Source organism: Nipponia nippon, unplaced genomic scaffold, assembly GCF_047370975.1.
Source record: "Nipponia nippon isolate SJK-2023a ecotype South Korea unplaced genomic scaffold, ASM4737097v1 scaffold_6, whole genome shotgun sequence".
Classification (NCBI taxonomy): domain Eukaryota; kingdom Metazoa; phylum Chordata; class Aves; order Pelecaniformes; family Threskiornithidae; genus Nipponia; species Nipponia nippon.
Genome location: NW_028262380.1, coordinates 9,463,521 through 9,485,589, shown reverse-complemented (window position 1 = coordinate 9,485,589; position 22,069 = coordinate 9,463,521). Strand labels below are relative to the sequence as shown.

The window sequence follows — 22,069 nt, the reverse complement described above, 5'->3', positions numbered from 1 at the left end:
ATCCTTAGTGCTCTTCTATGCCCTCATAGAGTTCCATAGGAAAGAGTTTTCCCAAAACACTTTCTTGACAGATAGCCTCCTCTTGGTAGCTCACAAACATCCAAGATAGCACGGGTAGATCTTCTGAATCCCAATATTCTTGGTAGAAAACAGAAAAAGCCAAGCCCAGATAATACTGCCAACAGGCAACTAGAATTACAGAACACTGTTTTGTGGTGAAGGCAGATACTTATCTCTACACGTTTTTGCAACAAGAACACTTCTGAAAGAAGCTGTCTAGGCTTAAATAGAACAAATGCTGATTTGGCATGGGCAAACTCTGTTAGTTAACCAACAATTTGACATAGTCCAAGTACTACTTTGCCTTTGAGATTAGACCTTTAAAATGAAACCCCATACCTAAAAGTAGGCACAAGAGGTTTCCATCCAGGTTGTGTTGTTATGTATACCTAGTAGGTCCTCCTCGTCTAGAGATGAAATTCAAGAAACTGTACCAAGTGGTTAATTAGCCTAGGGGCAAGTGGGTGGTGGTGGGGGAAACCAAAAAACCTAAATAGACAGACATTACCTTGATTTGGCAATGCTGAAGCATATTCCTCAAACAGTCCTTATTTTCAGCAGTAAGGATGTACAGAAAACCTGGGAAACCCCAACCAGAAATGCCCCAACCCCATACAAATATTAAACCAGGGCAGTTGTTGCAGTAAAACATCATGAAGCACATGATCAAAGTGCTATCAATTCCACAAGAACTAAGACCCCAAATAATTTTACTTCATTCTTGCATTTACAAGCATCCTCAACATATACTCCACTTGACTATTTATTTACCAAAACAAACAAAACAAAGAAACAAACCCAAGCTTTTCTAGCATTAGTTGCTGCTATGAGGCTACAGATTCACTTCCCTTCTTCATACAAGTGCAGCAGGGCTTGTTTAACAAATGCCTGTGCAAGATCCAGTTTTCCCTCTTGCACTGGGCTTCCAAAGTAAAGCATTTTTATGAACTGTCTTTCTGAGAAGGGAATTAATTCCTTACTATTGACAACTTAAACTTTTAGCTACTGCCCATTTTATGATGCACAAGAGAACAACTCCTGTAGGTACTTCGGGTATTCACAAAAAGCAGAAATATAAATGTTAGCCCAGTTGGACCTATTTATTTATAATAGGAGGATAACGAAACATGGTAATAGACAAACATAAAATTAGTGTCTGTGAACAAAGACCTCTTTTGGAGCTCCTAAAGTTCATGTGCCCTACATGAAATCCACTCCAGAACAAGGAAACTTGTAAAGGAGCCTGATATCACTGTTCCAAGACAGATCAAAATATTTTGCTTTCGCTACTCTGCCTAAAGGTTACTACAAAAGGGGGCTTCAAGGGCCAGAAATGACATCTGGTACAGATCACTGAAGTTTCCCAAAAATCTGCCTGTAAACCCATCCAAGTAACATAACCCTGAACTGTAGATCTAACTCTCAGCTAAATACAAAATTTAGACATGCATTATTTTGGTGAAGCAGAACACTGAGCAGAGCAACAGAAAGGCTTCACCATATCTTGGGCAGAAAAGCAGTGAAAACAAGCTAATTCCTTGCCACACCAACTGGTAACGGTCAATACAACGTGAAGAGGAGATGCTGAGATGACAGTATTAATTTAAATCACGACACCACCAGCGCAACGACTGAGAATAAGTCTGGTCAACTTAAAAAAACAATTAAATCAAAAAAGTATCATTAACCTCTCAACTGTGTTATGGCACACAATCTGCTGTTGAGACGTAAAGGGAAGTTCGTTCTTCCAGAAGATGGCCTGCTCACCACTTTATTTGATCTGTCATGTCCACCATAGCGCCCAAAAGACTAAAATAAAATGAGTCCTGGAATGCACAAACCAAAGATGAGTATGAAACAATACAACAGTTGCTGACATTCTTCCAATTTGAGTTAGATTACATCTGGTCAGCTCTTTCCCACAGAAAACTGGCTCAGTGTTCAGAAGCAGTCAAGAATCAATCAAACACTAAGTATTATTTATAATGAAAAATAATGAAATTGAGAACAATATAGAAAATCGTTAACATGCCACTGTATGCATCCACATGACATCTGTATCTTGAGCGTCCTGTACTGTTCTGGTCCCTCATTCTCAAAAAAGAGACAGCAGAATGCAAACGCATCACAGTTCAGAAAAAGGATAATAACAAGAAGTAACATTCTGGAATGGCTCCCATATGTGGAACAATGCCCTAGGACTCTTCAAGCTGAAATTAAAAATTGAGCAGGTTTGTGAGAAATCTATACAACTATCAATAATAGAGAAGTTTGTCCATGATCCCTACTTCTAGTGTTATGAGAGAATCAGGTGAAACAAGTAGGTGGCAAATTGAAAAGGAAAAAGAGCTGCTCTACTGCTCTATTACTTAATGTCATGCATACAAGAAGTTCACACTGGCTCAAAAAGAAACTGAGGTCTTCTTCCATGAATTGAGCCATCTACAGCAATTAAATACAAAGCCACCAGCTCTAGAAACTTCTGAGTCACAAACTGCTGGAGGCTGAATGTATTCCACCATTATGCATCCTCCACTGAACCTCACAGCCAAGCTGAAGTGCTGCATTAAACGGCTCCTTGATCCAACTTGGTAGAGCTATTCTTATATAGCACTTTTATGATCACTTCAAGATATTATTTCATATTTGGTTTGGATTCTTCCACCAATGTGTTTACGAAGAGAGAGAAAAAAATGTATTTACATATTACATACTGAGACGACAGTTTTACGCAGAAGGCGTACTTAATTCAGCCACTTTTACATACAAGAACTGGAAGTCTAGTATGGAGAGCCTTGAACAAATACTTAAGCTTTATGTAATTAACTTTGTAGCCACTCTGAGAATACTCACTGCTTCTCATCTCCCCCCAAACCAGTATAGTCTTGATGCTGTATGCTTTTTGGTGCTTCTTAACCTACAAGTAGTTCTTTAAGATACTTTTCCAATGAGGCGTTAAGAACAAACAATTTAAAGTTCCAAAGTAACAATTACTGCTGCACATTGTGAGCTGCTTAGCACAAACAAGTTTTCGAGGTGTAGCTAAACACAATCTTTTACTAATGCCTAACGCAAAACAGTAGCTCAGGAAGACTTCCAAAAAGGATAAGAAGTTATTCCTCTAGGAATCACCTAGAAGAGAATTTTAGGGTTACTCCTACTCTTTTGGGATTCTGATGACATCAGCCAGACAGCCTGTGTTATCACTTGCCTGAAGACAGGATCTAATACCTCAAGAACAGCCTATTAAAAAATGAAAAAGCAATTGAGTTCCTTTTACTCTACAAATACAGATCCTGACTCCTGTGGTAGTTCAGCTGCACATTTTATGACAAGCTCGGTAATCATACTCAACTAGGAATTCCTAATAACCAATGATGAGAAACAATCAAGCAAGTCCTCCTCCTGAAAAAAGATGCATTTATTTGACTTTATTTTTTCTTTTTTACTGTTTTTGAAATTAAAACAAAACAAGTCACCTCAGGATCTGGCTGTAACATCTATAACAGGATAATCAAACATTTGATGAGCAAAGGTCTCCAGTCTTACAGAGGGAACTTGCTGGTTTCTGCTCATCTCTACCAATTAGATGCAAGCATCAGAGCAACGTCACTGCCTTCAGTGGTCCCTGTCTTCCTATATTTAGTTAGCACAGAAGCATAAAAAGCAGCCAATAATCCTCAGACTGCTGCTGTTCTACCCTCACTGGGTTTCTAAATCTTTGCCATTCACTGGGAAAGGTACTGTACCATTATGCAGATATCAGATATAATGGAGCTGGCTGGAACAGGTTTTTCTCTGTGAAGATGAAATGGCAACAGAAACGCATGACGAGGACTAGTGGAATTTCTCCCGTAAGTCGCAATTGCCCTGCATGTAGCTGCTGCAAAGTCTATAATTATAGACTGTACCAAGCAGAAAGAGTAACAAACGGCCAAGTTTCTGGTATAATACTAGAAGGGGGCTACAAGAAAACTGGATAGGAAGCTACGTGGAAGGTACAGCTTTTGGATCATGTACATCTTACGCAGCTGGAATCCCTAAACTAGCAAGTATAGCAGTGTGTGGACTTCCAGGTTTGTTCTGGACACAGCACTGCTGCTTTTCTGAGCTACTGCACCCGTGCTAGGAAGTCACGCCAGGAAGCCATGCCAAAAGGGCAAACTGCCACTTGTAGGCCCAAACAGGCTGATGCACAACAAGCTGAAATGTGCCAGTGGCACATACTGAGCTGCTCTTAGGGTCAGAGAGCACAGACCTACTTTGGGACCACCAGCAGAAGAGCTGCAGATATATGCACTCTCTGTATTTCCCATACAGAAACTCTGGATTGCTCCAGGGATCGGATTTGGATTACTACATATTAGTTAGTACATGAAGTAAACCTCTGCCATTCTCCTCCACACAGGATTGTTTCACTTCTAACAAAAGCACTGAGTGAGAAAAATCTAGGAACGTCCTCATTCCTAAGTGGTAGCGTTGCAAGAACTGACAAAAACAATGACTCAAAAAGCAGCCACCACAAAATCTAGTCCTGAAGCACGCTGCCACTCTCATGAGCAGCACTATCAAGTGGGCAGCTTGGCGGTTTGGCGTCGATTCAAACATCTAACATGTGATACCTACCACCAATAACACAGAACATTTGGAGGTGGTGTCAGACCGCTATCAGTGTAGTGCCTTGGCATAAAAGCTGCTAAACCAGGCCTTATCAGGAGAGGCCTGGATTTTAAAGTATCTCCTCAGGTGGAGAGATTTACCAGGGGGTGGGGGGAAGAAGGGTGAAAGGTGGGAGGGGAGGGAGGAAGGAGCCCCGGCTTGTCCCACCTTCCTCTCCTTTACCTTGGGAAAGTGAAAGCAGTACAGCTGTTTCTCGGAGGCCTGGAAAAGGTGGTGGTTATCAACAGAAATCTAACTCACGTCAGAGCTAGGCAGATCATGTTATTCCCAGTTGAAAACTGACTTGCAGATAGAGTTTTAAACAGCCTTCCTCTATGCTAACAAAAAATGCCTGAACAAGAAAACCCAACAACAGAGCGCTGGAACATTTGTTAAACGATATACCTCTCACCTCAGCAAGACAGTAATCTGCTATGTCCATCAAACAGAGATATAATTACCTTACACAAAAGGCAGTATTTGAACCATGGCGATTTTTGCTAAATCAAAAGAGTAAGGGCTTGGACAAATTGAAAGAGAAACCAGCCCAGAAATAAAACCAGACAAACAGGTTCTACATTAACTTGTAACCTACAATAAACAGATATCTAAGTGCAAAATTAATCAGCTTTTACTCCAAGAATATTTCTCTAACTTCCACTTTGCAGCCACAATCAGATACAGAAAACCACCCTATGATGCACTAACATTAAGGCTTTGGATCTTGGCAATGAAATAACAGCTAGAGCAGGGGCCTGAAACCAAAGAGCACTGATATGAAGATATTACAGTTACGATCACAGAGAACACATGTATATCACTAGTCTACATGCAGACAAACATTTGAAAAATCTCCTTCAGGATGTTCCCTGGTATTATGCTTTTCTTCCTTTATTTTAAATCTGCAACTGTGCAGGTTTAAACCCTGTGAGAGAAAGAAAAGCCCCAGACTTTTTACAATCAAGGAGTTATATCATAAAACAACATCTTGTGACCTTCAAATGCTTTTCCTTTTGCCCTTTGTGCTTTAAAGTGCACTACGCAAAGAAAAAAAGCCAGAAACATGACCCTGTGTTTCAAGTGCTCTGAAAAGAATAGGGTTATAATATTGCAAAGTCTGAGATCAAGCAGGTGGTTGTCCTGATTTGGTAGCTTGGTAGCTCACTGGTTTGGCACAGGAGCAAATAACCCTACCACTCTCCAGCCATCCAGTCTCAAGCACTCTGGGAAACAGTGTTGACATGGTTTTCTCCTGATCATTTCTGGCCAAAAAGACAACTCAGAGAAGCCAGACCAACCCTTCTTTTAATGTTAAATGAACTGCTCACCAGGAAAAATTAAAGACCACCCTTAATCAACAACCAATGTGAGATGCCTCAGAATAAACTGTGTAGATGGGCATATTAAATACTGCCTCCTCTTTCTTAAAAAAAAAAAAAGGCACACAAATATGCTAGAGGTGTTGATGCTAATAAATATACCACCTTTTAGTCCAATTCATCCTCATTAACAATGAACAGGACAAAGAATTACTCCAGCTACTGACTGTGCCCATACTTTTTACCTCTGAGTAGTGGTTGAACCAGTTAGTGTTAAAACATTCTCCTTAACAAAATTAAAGAAAACAAACTCTTTAATAAAATTCCTGAAGACATCAGTATTGATCATTCTAGGATGAATAATATATTCAAATAATAAATAAATGATAAATATTTCTGACACTTAGAAGAATGTTTACACAGTTCTGTAAACGCATTCATTAAGTAGTTTTAATGAAAATAAGGGTAAATAAAATCAGTAATACAGCAGCTGTGTGTGTGGTTCTTCTCTGCACGTGTGACCGTGGGAGAAATTAAGAATCAACATTAACCACTAAACCTGCAGTTGACAGAAACTATAACATACATTTCGCATTTAAGGTGTGTAAAACCGGGACCTGTTCACTAGCCAAAGCATTCATTAATGTTTACCATTGTTATACAACACTATTCCAAATTACTCATTGAGAAACTTAATATACATAGAAGTATTCCTGCTATGTAGGTTTCTTCCTCCCAGATAAAATGATTGCAAATCACACTCCTTTAAATGGAGTCTAGCAACAAAAACTAAATACAGGGGGAAAAGGGCTCCCAGCAGCATTCTTAGGTACAACTTGGTAAAGCAAATTAAAAAAAGTGAAATTTCCATTTCTGCACATGTTTAAAAGAAGCAAAAAACAGATGAGCTTGACCAGAAAAGTTAATGACATTTAATACAAGTATCTAGACCTTTTCAATGAATACAATTCACTAGTTTATGGCAAGCAAAACTAGCTCTTTTCAGGTGACAAATAAGGGTAGGGACTACATTCCAACTACCAAAATCTGAAGGTAAAGAGCCTAGCTTATCAGCCAACTGACAGCTGTGTACATTTTTCTTTAATTCAGAAGCAGGAATACAGAAATAGTTATTTTTTTTCTGAAACATCTGTTTATTAGGAAGCCAGAACACCTCATCCTCCAACAGTTAAAGGCCATCTCTAAATTCAGAGGCCTCCCCAGCCCGCTTGCCCAGGTGCATATCCTGGCTAGGTCTTGGCTGCACGTCTGCATGAAGCTTCTGCTTCATACATCCCATACTACCACATGCCCTGATTTGCTCTGGAATCTTATTTTACTTATATGGAAACAGAATTTATGGGATACTCCTAGCCTAGGCAAGAAACATGGACCAGAACTAGAGCGCATCTGTCCTTGTTGAGACAAAGGGAGAGTATGATAGAAAGTGACCTGTTTGTGGGAAGCACCTATTGAAATACCTGAAATGAAGATTAGCATATGAACAAATGAAATCTCAGTATGATTAACAAACCTAACGAAAGAATGTAAAAAAGAGTAATACCTTCTTTTCAGTAGGGCTTGAAGTCTTTGATACTAACGCTGCTTCAACAAGACCCTGCTCAAGTAAGGAGTCATATTTTATGCTTCTTTTTCTGTTTCTCCTCTCCTTGTTTGCTGGCTTTTGTTCATTTTCCTCTGACTGAGACACATCTGCACCATTGTCTCCACAAATGGAAGATTCAAAAAGAGGCTTTCCATTCATGTAGGTTTTAGTGATTTTCAGCTTAATTTCTGGAGAGCCATTCTTGATAGGAGTAGTGTTGGGTGGTGTTCCAACTCCCTTTATTTCCTGGGGTTCAAAGCGCAGCTTGGCATCTTGGGCCCCAGACTCGCCATTAAACACACGAGAGGTTAGATCTTTCAATTTATCAGCTGGAATAAATGGAAGAGCCTCATGGCCATTATATTTTTGCATGACACCTTCTTGTAGAGTGGCAGAAAGTTGTGCTTTGCCCAAGTAGACAGAACACTCACGATTCACTTCACAATTCTGAGTTTTCCCATTGGTATTTCCAAGGATCTCTGGTACCTGCTTCATTTTGATGTAGTTAATTTTTCGAGTTAACAGTTGAGAACTTCTTTTGATGCTAAAGTCCATTCAGCCCAGATGTTTCCAGTCTTACACTGCTAGATTAAGACAAAAAGACAGGGAATATTTTTAATAATACAGAAATGTCAAAAGCTACCAAGTATTCAGATAGATGTCCCCACTAATATAATACTCAATGTACTTCACTCAAGTTTTACTAAAAAAAGTGTTGCTTACAATCTTCATAACCAAAACACTTCAATATTTGCTAATATGCATCATGAAAAAGTTAGAGAAAAACAGATTGATGAATCATCAATTTTATTGAAACAAAAGCAGAGAGCAAAATCACAGCTTTCATTTTAACAATCTGTTAACAATCTACACCAAAAGTCTTACCCACACTAATTACTCAAAGGTATTGCACTGTTTAAAACAAGTAAGAGTTAAGACCTAAGACAGTATCATTAATAACAATGTAAACCAGATGAGCTTATTTCTAAGAGGTCGTGCCAGCATAAAAACCCCACAGGCTGTGTTACTGTAGCACCTACACCATGGACAGCAGCACCACAAACTTCTCTGTCTCGCTCTACGCTCTTCCATCAAAGCACACCTCCTGAGGAAACAACACAGTTCAGTCTTCAGAGGTATCTCAAAGCGTTCTGGCTATGAGAATGAATAAAAAGTGAGCATTTAGTGTCACGAACATCAGCCCACTGGGACAGCTGATCCTGCAGGCCAGTGGCCACACTGTGCAAAATTTAAACGGTCAAAGCAACTGCTGGAGTTTCAGCTTTTTAATAACAACAATAACCACCCGTATTTCATACAGAAATTTGAAAACATCCAACAAGCTAAAACTGCACTATTATCTGCCCTAGATGGGTTTTCCGAGATTTCTAAAAGCTAACCCTGCCCATTTCAACATTATACTATTGTAGCAAATGAATCTGGCAGAATGACTCCTTTGTAGTCCCAGACCAGGCAAGATGATAGTTTTCATTTTTAAAATTCATATGCATAGACTCCTCATATTACCAGGTCCAGCGTATACATGATATAGAGAAATACACCATCATAAATATTATGAAAGCTCAGCACAATAATCACCATACCCATGCTCAAGGTAACCAATTTCATATATGATTAAGTCCAAGAACTGTCACATCGAATCAAAGATTCATCAAATCTAGTCTCACATGCTTCCAAAAAAGTGCAGTAAAAGCCATGATGAATAACTATTGAATTGTCAGTCACTACGGAAGAAATCTCTTCTGAATCTCAGCACCTTGTTTATTAATGCACACAGTTATAATGCTTACAACTGGCATATTCCTGAAACTTGCATATTTGCTACCTCTACATCAGGAGTAGCAATGTACAGATGCTTATAACTGAGCACTACCCTAGCCTGGCAAAGCTTGTTAAGGGTGTCAAGCCTGAACTCAAAGCAATCAGCCAACATGAAACCTTTTCACGCACAAAGATGCAGAGTGGAAAAAAAAATAAATCTAGAATCGTAACTCCATCATTCCTTAGCAAATGCTCCTATCTCCCTAACATGCTACTCTCTACAAGATAAAAGGGTATCTCTCCATACAAGCTACATAGACTCATTTGAGAGATGAAAACCATTCTCCAGGGACAAACAGCAGCCTGAAAAGCTGGCGTTAAACAAGGTAAGATGTAAACCTGAACTCCAAGTGAATCTGCAACAGCAAAGGTTCTGATCTTTCTTTAGCCAGATGAAGTCTGAATTACCAGTAATATCTCTGATAAAATGAGTGCAAACCAGCCAACGGTATTAACCATTTGGAAGAGGAGTCAGAGGCAAAAGGAAACTCCAGCCTCCACCAGAACAGAACAAAGAACTCACTAAATCAAAAAAGAACTCTCGTACTTTCACAAGATCTTCTCTGAAAACATGGACATGAGACAGACCCTCAACCCAATTAATAATATGACAATGTCTCAAGCTGTGATTCAGCAGATTTAACTGAAATCATATTTATTTTAAGAAACAACTGATGACAAATTCTCTATATCTCTAAGCAAAAGAAATGGCAAACCCATTACGGAACGTGTGACAGTTATGGTTACGGAGATGACAGCGAAATTCCTTAAAAAAAAACAAACCCAAACACTGAATTGTTGCAAAATCTGTACTTCCTTCCCACAGATTCCTAACAGAGTAAACCAAAATGCAAAACAGAGATTTGATTTGGGGCATCAAAATTCCCCTCTATCTAAAAAATAAGCCTACAAGTGAGCAGCTTTTCTGTGGCTGCAGACGCCATCCAGTGGTTGCCTGAACCTGCCAGAGCAGCAAACACCGCAGCTCCCCACTTCCCGGCCTGACAGACTGCTGCTCATCACAGCTCCTCAAAGAGGACCAGCACCAAAAATGCCTTGTGTGACCTCCTCCGGTCCATCAACTAAACAGTTAAGTTGAAAAACATTTTTTAATATGGCTCCATTAGCTGCTTACCAGGGTCTGGATTTCTGGATTGAGACATCTGCATTTTGTAACTCTGTTTGTTTTAATCCACAATTCTACTAGTATTTTTTTGTCCTGCTTAATAATAACTCTTACTCTTATCACTTATTTCTTTAAGCTAGAAAGCCATCAAGCTTGAGGCAGACCAGGACAACTCAAAAAAGCAACAAATAATCAAATTAGACTACGTTACCGTGTACTTAATCTCAAAACTGGATGCATTAAAAAAGCGATAGCTTAAGAGTTTCAAAACATAAAAATCATCACAGAGTCACAGAATAACTTAGGCTAGGAGGGACTTCCTGAGATCATCTATTCCAACCCCCTGCTTAAATCAGGGCCAACGCAGATCAAGCTGCTCAGGCCCTTGTCCGGACAATGACCAGTAAATAACTATGTGAAAAGACACGGCTTAAAGAAATCAAGTTACTCTCTTTCTAGCTAATAAGCCTAAGGGTAGTAATTCCATATCACAAAAATATGAAGACCAATAAGACCATGCAGTGAAAGACCCTGAACTTTTAGGAGTTACCTTAATTTGACTAATACATCTGAAGATACACAGTATGCAGATTTTAGAACTTTGGTAAGTGAAGGTTCAGTTAATGATTCTCACTAATACAGGCCACTAAAAACAGCTGAAAGCACTGAAAAAGGCCCCTCAAATCACAGAGCCTAGAGAGACAACAAATCCATGAGTATAACTGGTAAAAGGAAGTCAATGTACCCAGGTCAATAGTAAATGGGAAGATGAAGAAAAAGGCAGTAATTTGAGAGAGTAAGATTATCAGAACCGGTAGATACAGATATAAAATACAGAAAATAGACCGTGTTTGTACAGAAATTTAATGGAGCCAAATGAGAAGAGGCTTAAAGAGGCAGAATAACAGGCAAAGATAATAGATGTGAGTACCTATAAGCAAATATAGTCCCACTGGGGAGATGAGACTTGTAGAGAGCAACCTGCAGGTTAGTCACCATCTCTAGGGCAACCAATGAAGGGAAATTGTCAAGATGCATCTCAGTCCTCCTTGTAAAAAATAAGCTACATTGTGGGGTCCAGTTAAAGGGAAGAAGCTAGCAAATCTACACATGGGAATAACAAAGGGTTTCAAGAAAGAAGGGCAAAATTGAAGCTAGTTAAATTTGGCATGACCTTTGCTATCTAAAATTCATGGTAACACAGTATCACAAACAAGAAAAAGGACTAGGCTCTTTGTGAGGACAATAGAGCAGAAAAGAAGAAAAGGGGCAAGGAAAGAAAATGATCAGCAACAGATAACCAAGCAGTACTGTGAGTTGAGAATTAATGCAAGGAGATCTAGAAGACAGGACATGAAAGAATGAAGTGAGACAGACCACAGACAAGATCTGGTTGATCAGCGTTGTAAGAGTAAGGTCCTGAAGCAGCTGAGCATATGATTAGATTTGGTAGTTAAATTAAGTGCACTCATGCTGGACCACCATATCACAGAGAAGCAAAAGCAATCCCTTATCTTTTTCTAGATGACTCTGTTTCTATAGAAAAGGAAACTGGGGGGAGGGTAGGGAAAGGAAGGGGACAAAAGCACCACACACTAGCAGCAGCTAATGAGCTTAAGCTAGTATCGTCCCATATTGACTGTCTGGTGACCCAACAAGTACCATTTTCACTAACAAAGAGGAAAAAAACATGATAGCCAAGGAGTCTGCTGAATAAACATGATATTTTGGCTTGTGAACAAATAGCTTTCAGTAAGCAAAAAAGATTTGACTTATCAGAGAAGGGTCTCTAGACATTATAATCAGACAATGACAATCGGACAATCCTTGCAATGTCTTTGTACACATTTTCATACTAAAAAACCAGGTTCTACATAAGGCAAATTATTTTGCAGATATTTTAAATAATGTTATTAATTACTTGAAGGTCCATCATCTGACAGGAGTCATGAGCCAAATACAGTTAGTCTGCATGTCAGATTCCTCCTTCACTGTCCAGACCACTATCATTTATGTGATATTTATTATTCATTTCTTCCACATCTGCTGCAATTTCAGAGATGCATTTCTTGTGTGTCAGAAATTATGGAGTAGTCCATTCCTTCCAATTCTGCCAAAGGGAGTGAACAGAGTAAGTAGTCAACAACAAGTGTCACTGTTAAATAGAACTTTTGTTTTGTCTAAGGGTTTTCTTAAAGCCATTTCTCAGGTGAATTACTGGGGGGCGGGGGGGCAGGTGGGAGGAGAGGGGGAAGATGACACACCTAAATACAAATTCACAGTAAGAGAACTTTATCCACAGAAGCTATTTGTATTACCTACAAATCAGGCTTTCAGCTGGCACTGAAAAAGCTAATAGATGGCTGCTGCTTTTTTTCTGTAATGATAGCTTTCTGATAAGTCTTCTCCATTCTCTCATCAATTCTAAGACCAAAGGTTATTCCTATTTTCAGATCAGAATGAGACAAAATACTTAAAAAGAGATTAGTAAAGTTACAACACAGTCTTGCTAATACATATGAAAACTTGAGTATGCTTATTCACATTACCTTGTATAAAAAACAAAATATCAAATAGGGGTAGAGATATATTTACTATCATGCAGTACATTGTGACTGTTCTTCAGTATATTAAAATAATGAAAAATTACTATAGGATCTAAACAGAATTTACTTGTAGAAGAAAACACGTAACTGAAAATTGCATTGTGGGTTTGCCAAAAATTGTTACAAACCAGCTCTATCCAGCAAACTGAAAAGCATTCTCTCGCGTGAAGAAAACCACTGCTGTAGTAGCTGATAGAGAACTGAAAATAATTATACCAAAACTTTCTAACAATTTACCACTAGTCTTACAAAAGACTTAGGAAAGAAAAAAAAAAAAAAAAGGCAACTTTAGTCCAAAGGAGCCAATTTTAAGTTTAAAAGCACCTGAAGTAAAGACTTCATTAGTCTTGCAGTAGATATACTATGATTTCAGTTAACCAGTCAGCTGGCAAGGCTGACCTACGAAGTATTTTTAAATGAGTACATGAAATTTTCCTTACGCTTATAGTACATAAAAATGTTTACATAGAGACATAATATACATTTGTACAAAAGGATCAAGCATATTTTGAAAAATGTGTGAAAAAGGTTAAGTGTACTTACAGTTGCACTTACTTATTTGCCACCAAGTATTTTTGAAAAAAAATAGTATCGATCTTTTCTAATTTGTTTTGGGTTTGCCTTTTCTTTTCCTAATGGATAAAATTTCAGAACTTAATTGTTACAGTCTTTTTTCATCAACAGAAACAAGTATTTATTGCCTTCTCATGAAGGCACTAGGCAATACCAGCTTGTACAATTAAGAACTGTAGAATGGCAAGCAAAGAATTTCTTCACTTTAAATGTTACGTGCTACTGCAGAAAGCAAGCTTACAAAACCGATGGACTGGATTTTGTTCCTCCTCAGGAAAAGCTTTTGCAACCAACCCTTGCTGCTGAGGACAAGGCTAGAAGATTCTGTAACAGGACTCCTCCCCATTAATTTGTTTTCTTCAAAATCAGAAGAAATATTCTTTATCCACTGCTGCAGAAATTGAATTTTGTCAGTTCCACTCCTGCTGCTGAAGGTGGGTGGTAAAGGAAGGAGATAGATTTAAGTAAATTCAAATTCTTGTAAAACATTTTATTTCTGTCTGAAGAGAGAATACAGATAATACTGTGGTGGGACCACAAATCAAATAGAAAAGAATTGTTCCTCCTCTGCAGATAAGCAGAGAGGAACACTGGTGCCTAAAATGGTAGGAACTACTGGATTTACCACCAGTATTTAATAACCACTAAAAGGTAGCCCTCAACAGTTGGTTAACAAATGGCTAAAAGTAAAAAAAAAAAGGCTATGTTTTCAAATGCAAATTTGAGACTTTTCTGTTTCCTGGAGAGTTCCAAATGTTGCAACTGAAGGGAATGGCCCCCTTCTAGCAAAACAGGACTCAACAATTCAATACAGCCAGAATACTCCTTCAGCCTAGGTCTTCACTCACCAGTGAAATTATGCCTCTCTTTCTCTCAGGTGGGCCAGAGTTGTGCATCTGGCTTCGAGCTTGGGAATGAAGAACCAAATGCAATCTCAAATAGCTCGACACTTAGGTGCAGAGTTTCTTCCTTATTTATGCTGCTTTTTCACCTGGTCCAAGCCTACTTTAATTTCCCACCCCTTCTTTAATCCCACTGCTTCTTCTTTTCAGCATCCTACCTCCACTCCTTGCACCATACCTTCACGACCTGGATCCTCTGGTTCTACATAATACTCACTGCAGTAGATAAATGCGCTATAATCTGTTTGTTTCCTCTTCACTGTGGCCAATGATTCTGCCCTTATTCCCATATGTAGTCATGACAGCATAGCAATTGCCTGAAGCTTCACTGCGAGTATCACGAAAATTTCTGATCGTGCAAATTCTGAGCAGGGAAGCTCAAATCTGGGATGACACCACAAAATAGGTTATCAATATAAGTCATGAATCAAACTGTAGTATTAACAAGATGTTATCCGCTACACCTCTACAGAAATAAACAATGTTGCCCAGATCAGACCAGCCAGCAACTAATTTTAATACAGAGGATACACTCATTTTGCCTAGACCCTTAAAACTCTTTGTCTATCTTTGTTTATCTTTCTTTATCTAACATGGCATTAAAACCTGTTCACCCAAGTGGGTGGATTTAGATGCCAGAAACACACTTGGTGCATTGGAATAATTCTTAAAGGCAGTGTTGTGACACTGGTTATATATGAGACCTCGTCAATAGTATGAAAGCCCAGCTATATGTATATATAGGAGAGTAGCATAATTTTTATCGTAGAACAGTATTTGGCCATGTCTTCTGTTTTTTATAAGAACAGCAACACATTGCGCTGATAATGCACCTCTCTAAGGTGGGCAGGTAACATGTAAAAATAAATATGATTTCTTTCATCCACTACATTTAATTTCACATCCCACAACATCAAGTAAAGAACTGGAAGGTAAAGTTCAGAGGTAGTTAATACTGACTCAAAGGCAGGATGGAATTTTACTGATAGACTTGCACCTTTCATCAAGAACTGTATATATCCATATCTGATCAATGTAACTATGCCTATAATGTAATCCTGGCCATACTGTGCTAATTCTGGTCTACTTTACACATAGACTGTAACCATACAGATGCGATTATGTTTATTATTCTGTCAATGTATTACCTTGAAGCAAAAGGCACACACATAACTGGCAGATGTATGCCAGGAACACTCAAACAAGGCCCGAGCTCACAAGAGACTTGGAACACTAGATCCTCTCCAAACAAATCCCAATACTTGCTAATAAGTGGCCTTTCTGGTTTGGACATTATTTGAAGTATCCCCTTGCGCTGGGGCTTTAATATGCTCTTGCCAAGGTGCATTACTACCATTCACAGCATTCTTAATTCCCCTTCTATTTCTTTCGCTACGTCTACATCAAAAATCTCTCCAGAAGAGAGATCTGAATGACTGTTACAGGTAAAAGGTCTGGAATTTGAGGCAAGTTTTACGTTTCTGCAGATACAGTGTAGCTTACCCATTTAACATGGACACAGAAAGCTAAAACACTTTTCTGTCCAACAAACCAAATCCTTCTTGTCCACTTTCCAAAACTTTTGTGTGGAGAGGTTTGCAGTGGGTATCTCTTGTCATTTTTGCTGTCCCTTCTCTCAGCATAGCATTAGTTCCATGGATTACTTCACTGCCTTATCAAATTTAGTTCTTTAGTCAAATTCTGGTGTACCTACTTCTTATGGGAAAATCTAAAAAGTTTTGACTGTAGAAATAAGTTGTGCTAAGCAATTCTAGTTGCTATCCTTCCTTGCAGAGTTTCTGAAAACACAAGTATCACTACCACTTTTGAGCCAAGCATTCACCTGATGAATAGAAATTGTACATGCACTTTCTACTACACATTTTAAGCCTACCACTTGTTTTTTGCACTATTGCTGAATTTCAGTCATGTTCCACATCACAGCATTTGTTTCCAGTTTGTTCAGGAGTGCTACTATAAAACAGCTTCTGATGGTCTGCATTCTGCATCCACAGAAAAATCACAACATTAATTTCATTCTGAAGTATCTCATTGAAAGTTCTTGGCAACTACTCCATATAGCGAAATGATCCATATTCACGTCTTTCATCCTACACTGCTCTCCAAGGTTCATACTTTGGCTTAAATCCCTCTGGCTTTATTATCAGACTAGAATCTGGGCATTCTTTACTACAGAGATAACTCCCCAATTTAGATGTTTCTGAGTGCCAGTGCAGTCAGGTTCTTTGCTCCGATGGCATCCCACCAAGGCTGGCAAGTTCAATTGATGTATCTGATACACGATCTTGGGAACCTCAGCTCCACAGGCTAACCTATACCACAGCAGGAACATTCACACTTCAACTTATTATAATGAATAAATAAATGAAATGGGTCCCAAACATTACGATAGGAAGCCGCATTACTGCATCTCCTTCCTATTGCTTCTTTTATTCTTTTATCAGTAGCTTTTCAAAATATTTCACACGGCGTTTAGATCACATTTCTAATAAAAACTTCCCTAACCTCAGCCTTCTTTCTTGAAAATATGTTTGTCACAAAATATTTCACCTTCTGCTCCTTGGTGTATCTCGTATTTAGTAAGGCAGAACTCAGAGAACAGGACAACATTCACTCTCTGGTATGTTTTTGACCATAGCAAAGAAAAAGTGGGATTCTGATGTTAGCCCTCAAGGCCAAATATGCTGAAAGACGACTGTTATTTTACAACACAAATTTTCTCATTTGTTATGCGTGTTTTAGCACGTATGTGAGATGCCGGTATTTTAATATTTTGATACGACGCACAGGCCAGAAGAGGATTCACAAAGACAGTTAAATAGCCACCTCTGTCAGCCAACAGAACAAGACCACCCTGTGCTTCTCCAAAGAGCCACACAGAAAACTGACAGTATCCTTCACGGACAGCAGAAGAAAAATGTTAAAGCTTCTATGAAAGTCTGTTTCTATAGCACATCATGCTTTCCAGTCATTTGCCACATATGTATTCTTACCCCAAATATGGATGAATATAAAATAGCTCCGATTTGTGCTGAGGAGCTGAATACCAAAGTTCAAAACAAGATCAAATTGCTATCTTGCACTAAGATAAAAATAGGACAAGTTAAAAGGATGGGGACAAAACTAGAAACTGAGCCATCACCTGTTGAGTAGCCCTTGCAATTTAACACACGCTTTAAGTCACTTATGTATTTTATTAGTTTCAAATTATGTCAAATATGAGAACCTACATCAATGGTGCCCCAGGGCAAAGTAATTTTGCCCAACATAAGAATACTCTGAAGTACGTATGGGCTAGCACTTCACTTTTGCATACTGAGTCAGTTTAATTTGCTTGCTATGAAATGTTCAAAAAGATTTTCAAACATCTACTTGCCACATGTAGCTCATCACACCATTGTACTATCAGAACAATTTCCATGTAATGGTATTATTTCTTAACCTTAGCAAGAAGGACGGTAGAAACCTTGCTTTTGGTTCAACCACGATTAACAGGTATTTCTTCGTTGCACAGAAAATGCGTTCTAAAAAATTCAGTGTATGGTATAAACTATTATATGCTTTGGACAAAAGCAGCTTTTCAAATGTACCGGAGAGTCAATAGATGATCTGGTGCTAAAGTTTAGAGTTGCTTGCAAGCAAAGTTATGCATGACAGACTATGCATTAACCTATCATCACCATACACAAGGTATTAGTATATACGATCTGTTCTCCAGGAATCTTGCGTATTTTTGTAGCTTGCTATTCAGGAGAAGGGCAGCAGAAGAGAGTACGGTCTAAGTTTCCCTTATAACACATTCCAAAAACTTCCCTTCCTGCTGATGCTAGAAAATATAAAATAACTATGCTGGACACCATCAACTTGATAAAACCATTAAAAAATAGCACTTTGATATATCACTTTTGTAATTTCTGTCAGTGTCAACTGAAAGGAAAAAAGTAAACACATTTACACAGCTCTCTTATTACCTCCAATGACTGCAGGTCATAGAGAAGCTAATTTGAAGGTGCAGTGAAGGGTGAATTTAGGTAGTTTCTCTCTTTTCCTTCAAAAGTGTTCTCAGAACCAAAGCCTTCCAAGTAACCATTAATTTTATAGAACAGCTGACCCATTCAACTGGCTACACGAATTTACAAGCTGCAGGGTGACTACTGGCACATCAACAAGGCTCTCCTCACCCACCCCCTTTCTCCCAAGTCCTCCACAATTATGCACCAAAGGAAATTTGGACTCCCATGCCAAGCTCTGATGGGAAATTATTTTCTCTCTCCACTTTACCACCTCACCGCTTATCCTGGTGACATATTCCATCTCCACCTTCTCATTTACACCACCGAGATTCCAGAACAGCCTCGGTAAAGACATTTTCTCAAAGCTACATCCTAACTGGAAAGCGATGCTTCCGAGAAACATGTACTTATTTATCCACTTCAGTATCTCCATTCTTCCTTCATCCAAAGGCTAGATTTGAGAATTATACCACATCTATCATATTTACTTGACCGTATGGCCATTTCATTTGTCCTTGCAGAAAAGCAATGAAAGAGCTCAAATAGTATAGCCACAAACATAGTATTAAAATATGCAGTCATCATCATCTACTGCATTATTATTAGTCCCACCAAGCGTTTCTTTACTGACGTTTGAGTACTGAATTTTAGGGTATCTGTTGTTTTCAGCAATACCACTTAGTGGATGCTTTCCATTGTGCAGCACAATGCTCTCGAGGAGAGGTGAAAATTTTTTTTCCCAGAAAAGGTTAGGTGCTTTACCTTGTTCTACACAGAAAATACTTGAAATTTTCATGCACTGAACCATCTTCTACACTTAAAACCTAAGAGACATCTTGTAGTTATGTAAGCAGGAGTGACCAGAGGTGACTGAAATGCTGCAAGAATTGTGCTTGTATCTTCTCCTCATCATAAACTACATCCTCGATCCAGTAATCTGACCAGAGCAGATGAACCTTTATATAGGCATGGAGTCCCAATGCAGTCAATAGGCTTTGATCGACCACAAGGAAAGACACGCATTTATCAGTCTGTAGAAATAAGGCCTCGCTTGGGAAACACACTGACACCGGTGGAACAAAAAGCAGGCTCAGTGCAAAAGTGAGAGGTGAATGGGCCACAAACAATAGGACACTGAAAAACAATCCATTCTTTCCATTCCTTTGCCATTTTGTTAGCGCAATGTTTTGGACACAAACTCTCTCTCTCTCTCTAAAAATACATATATACACCCGTCTACCTGTACACATCAATTTCACCACCCAAATGTTAGAAAGCAAGCCCCTCAACAATCATTCCAGTTTCCAGTCTAAAACAAAGTGGGGTTGGTTTTGTTGTAATATCCAGTCTATTGCATGCAGGCAGTAATTTAAATGCAATAGTCTCATCTGCAAAACAACCACTGGCTTCAGAAAAAGCACGCAGCCCTACCGATATTAAAACACATTTTTTCTTGTTCTTACTAGCCATTTGTTGGATTCGTATTGAACTAAAAGGAAATATATCTTACATTTAATTTTACATTTTTTTTACATTTTCTAAACTACTTTAAATCTACACCCTTTAAGTATAATGACCTAGTTTCTTCTGACATTTTCAAATAATATTTGATAAATTAGTGGGTTTTACTGTACTTTTAATATCTGAATTTTTCCCATTATATATGAGGGTGGATACTCCTATAACCGTCACAAGAACTAGCCATATAGTCTCCAGGAATATCCAGATCTTTTATATTCAAACACTGAAAAAATGGTCATATTTTCTGATGGCTGCATACTAGATGAAAATCTCAGTGTGCTTTAATATATGGGATATAGATGCTTACTGAAACAACCAAAAATTGCATATACTGTAAGTATTGAGCCCTGAGTAGTCCTGAAAAACAGTGGTTTTATTCAATGATTACATCCAACAGTCAAATAATACCACACTGTGAAACTGAAGAGTTTATTAAGGTTGATATTCTGCATTTCCCAAGCAAAATTCCCACAGCAAAACAAGCAAATAATAGCTTCAGCGATAAATTTACAGAGATTCTACTAACACACGAACATTTTGGTGAAGAACCAATTTATTCTTGCAGCTGAAGCCACACATTCCATGTTTAAGGAATTTTAGTACGCATATTATGTCCGCATAAACCACCAGCAAGGACTCTTTGCAAAATCTATGACAAACTTCATTGCCACCCTACAGTGTTTACAGTTACCTTCCTTAGATGTCTGAAAAGGCTAAACGCCAAACATATCTTCCTTTTTTTTTTTTTTTTTTTAAAGCAGACCTCGTTTAGCTTACTCAGCGCGGGCAGCACTAGCTCCTAAATTTAAGAATCATTATAAGCCAATTTTAATGCAAATGCCAATAAGGAAACTATTCACACACACAAAATACATGGGCAATGACTGATACCAGCCTCTTGCCTGTTTAATGCCTGTTAGCAAGAGGCCCATTTTCTCTGAAATCTGTTTAAATACGCTGTTTACTGTCTCTGTACTTCTACTAGTATTTACTCCTCCTCTCAGCCGACATATTTAAAAAAAACAAAACCAAAAAGCAAGTATAAATACGTTCAAGAAGTGTGGCAAATTCCCTTCTCCACCCCCAGAGCGGTAAAGCCACAGCGGATGAGCTGTAACTATGGCCTTGGGAATACAAGTTCCCCAGGCTCTTTTACCACACAAATATCAATTCAAGTTACAAGAGCCCTATCCTCTTATACTTAATGAAGATCGAGCCAACGAGCCCGTACGCCTTCGCAGGAATGTTTCCTTTCCGTTTTCCTAACAAGGCTCTCCTCCCATACAGGTCCAGGATGGAGTGCAGAAGGGTGTAAGTAGAAGGATCATCACACCAGTGTTTAGTGGAGGAATAAATCAAACATGGCTTCCCCCTCCATACATTTCCAGAGTTACATTCACTCCTGCTGCCGTACAATCCCAGTCCTACCCGGAGGGAAGGGGCAGGAGCAGCCTCCACCTCCCCACACCCTCACCGCCACGGGGGGGACATTTGCAGCCACCCCACCCCTTAAGGAGGCGGTTTAAACCCTGGGGGAGGCTTTTTTTTCCCCTTCCCATCGGTTCTTCCCCCCCCCCTCCGGTTTTCTTTCTGATTTGCACTGATTGATCCCCCCCTCCCCGGGGGAGGGAGGTGGGACGGGTGGGCACCTCTCCCTTACCCCTTTATGCTGCCCCCGACCTCCCGCAGCGCCGAGGAGGAGGAGAAGGGGGGGGGGGGGGCGGGAAGGATGAAGCTGCAACAGCCGGGACTCCGGCTCGGCATCGCTCCTTTCCGCTCCTCCGCCACCCAAGAGTCAGGCCCAGCCAGCAGCAGAAATCC

The 22,069-nt window shown here is 39.2% G+C and overlaps 1 protein-coding gene across 8 annotated transcripts in view; it reads right to left on the bottom strand.

The window, feature by feature from the left end:
* NSD2 (nuclear receptor binding SET domain protein 2) overlaps nucleotides 1-22,069 on the bottom strand; it is a 103,946-nt gene that overhangs the window by 55,580 nt on the left and 26,297 nt on the right. For 5 of the 8 annotated variants that reach the window (XM_087737883.1, XM_087737882.1, XM_087737887.1 and 2 more), the window contains exon 2: nucleotides 7,603-8,228. In XM_087737883.1, the coding sequence (XP_087594009.1) occupies nucleotides 7,603-8,199 (597 nt within the window). In that variant the 5' untranslated portion in view covers nucleotides 8,200-8,228. Of the gene's footprint in view, nucleotides 1-7,602; nucleotides 8,229-21,908; nucleotides 21,954-22,069 lie in introns of those variants that run through there. The other 3 variants (XM_087737886.1, XM_087737884.1, XM_087737885.1) reach the window with 2 other exon arrangements.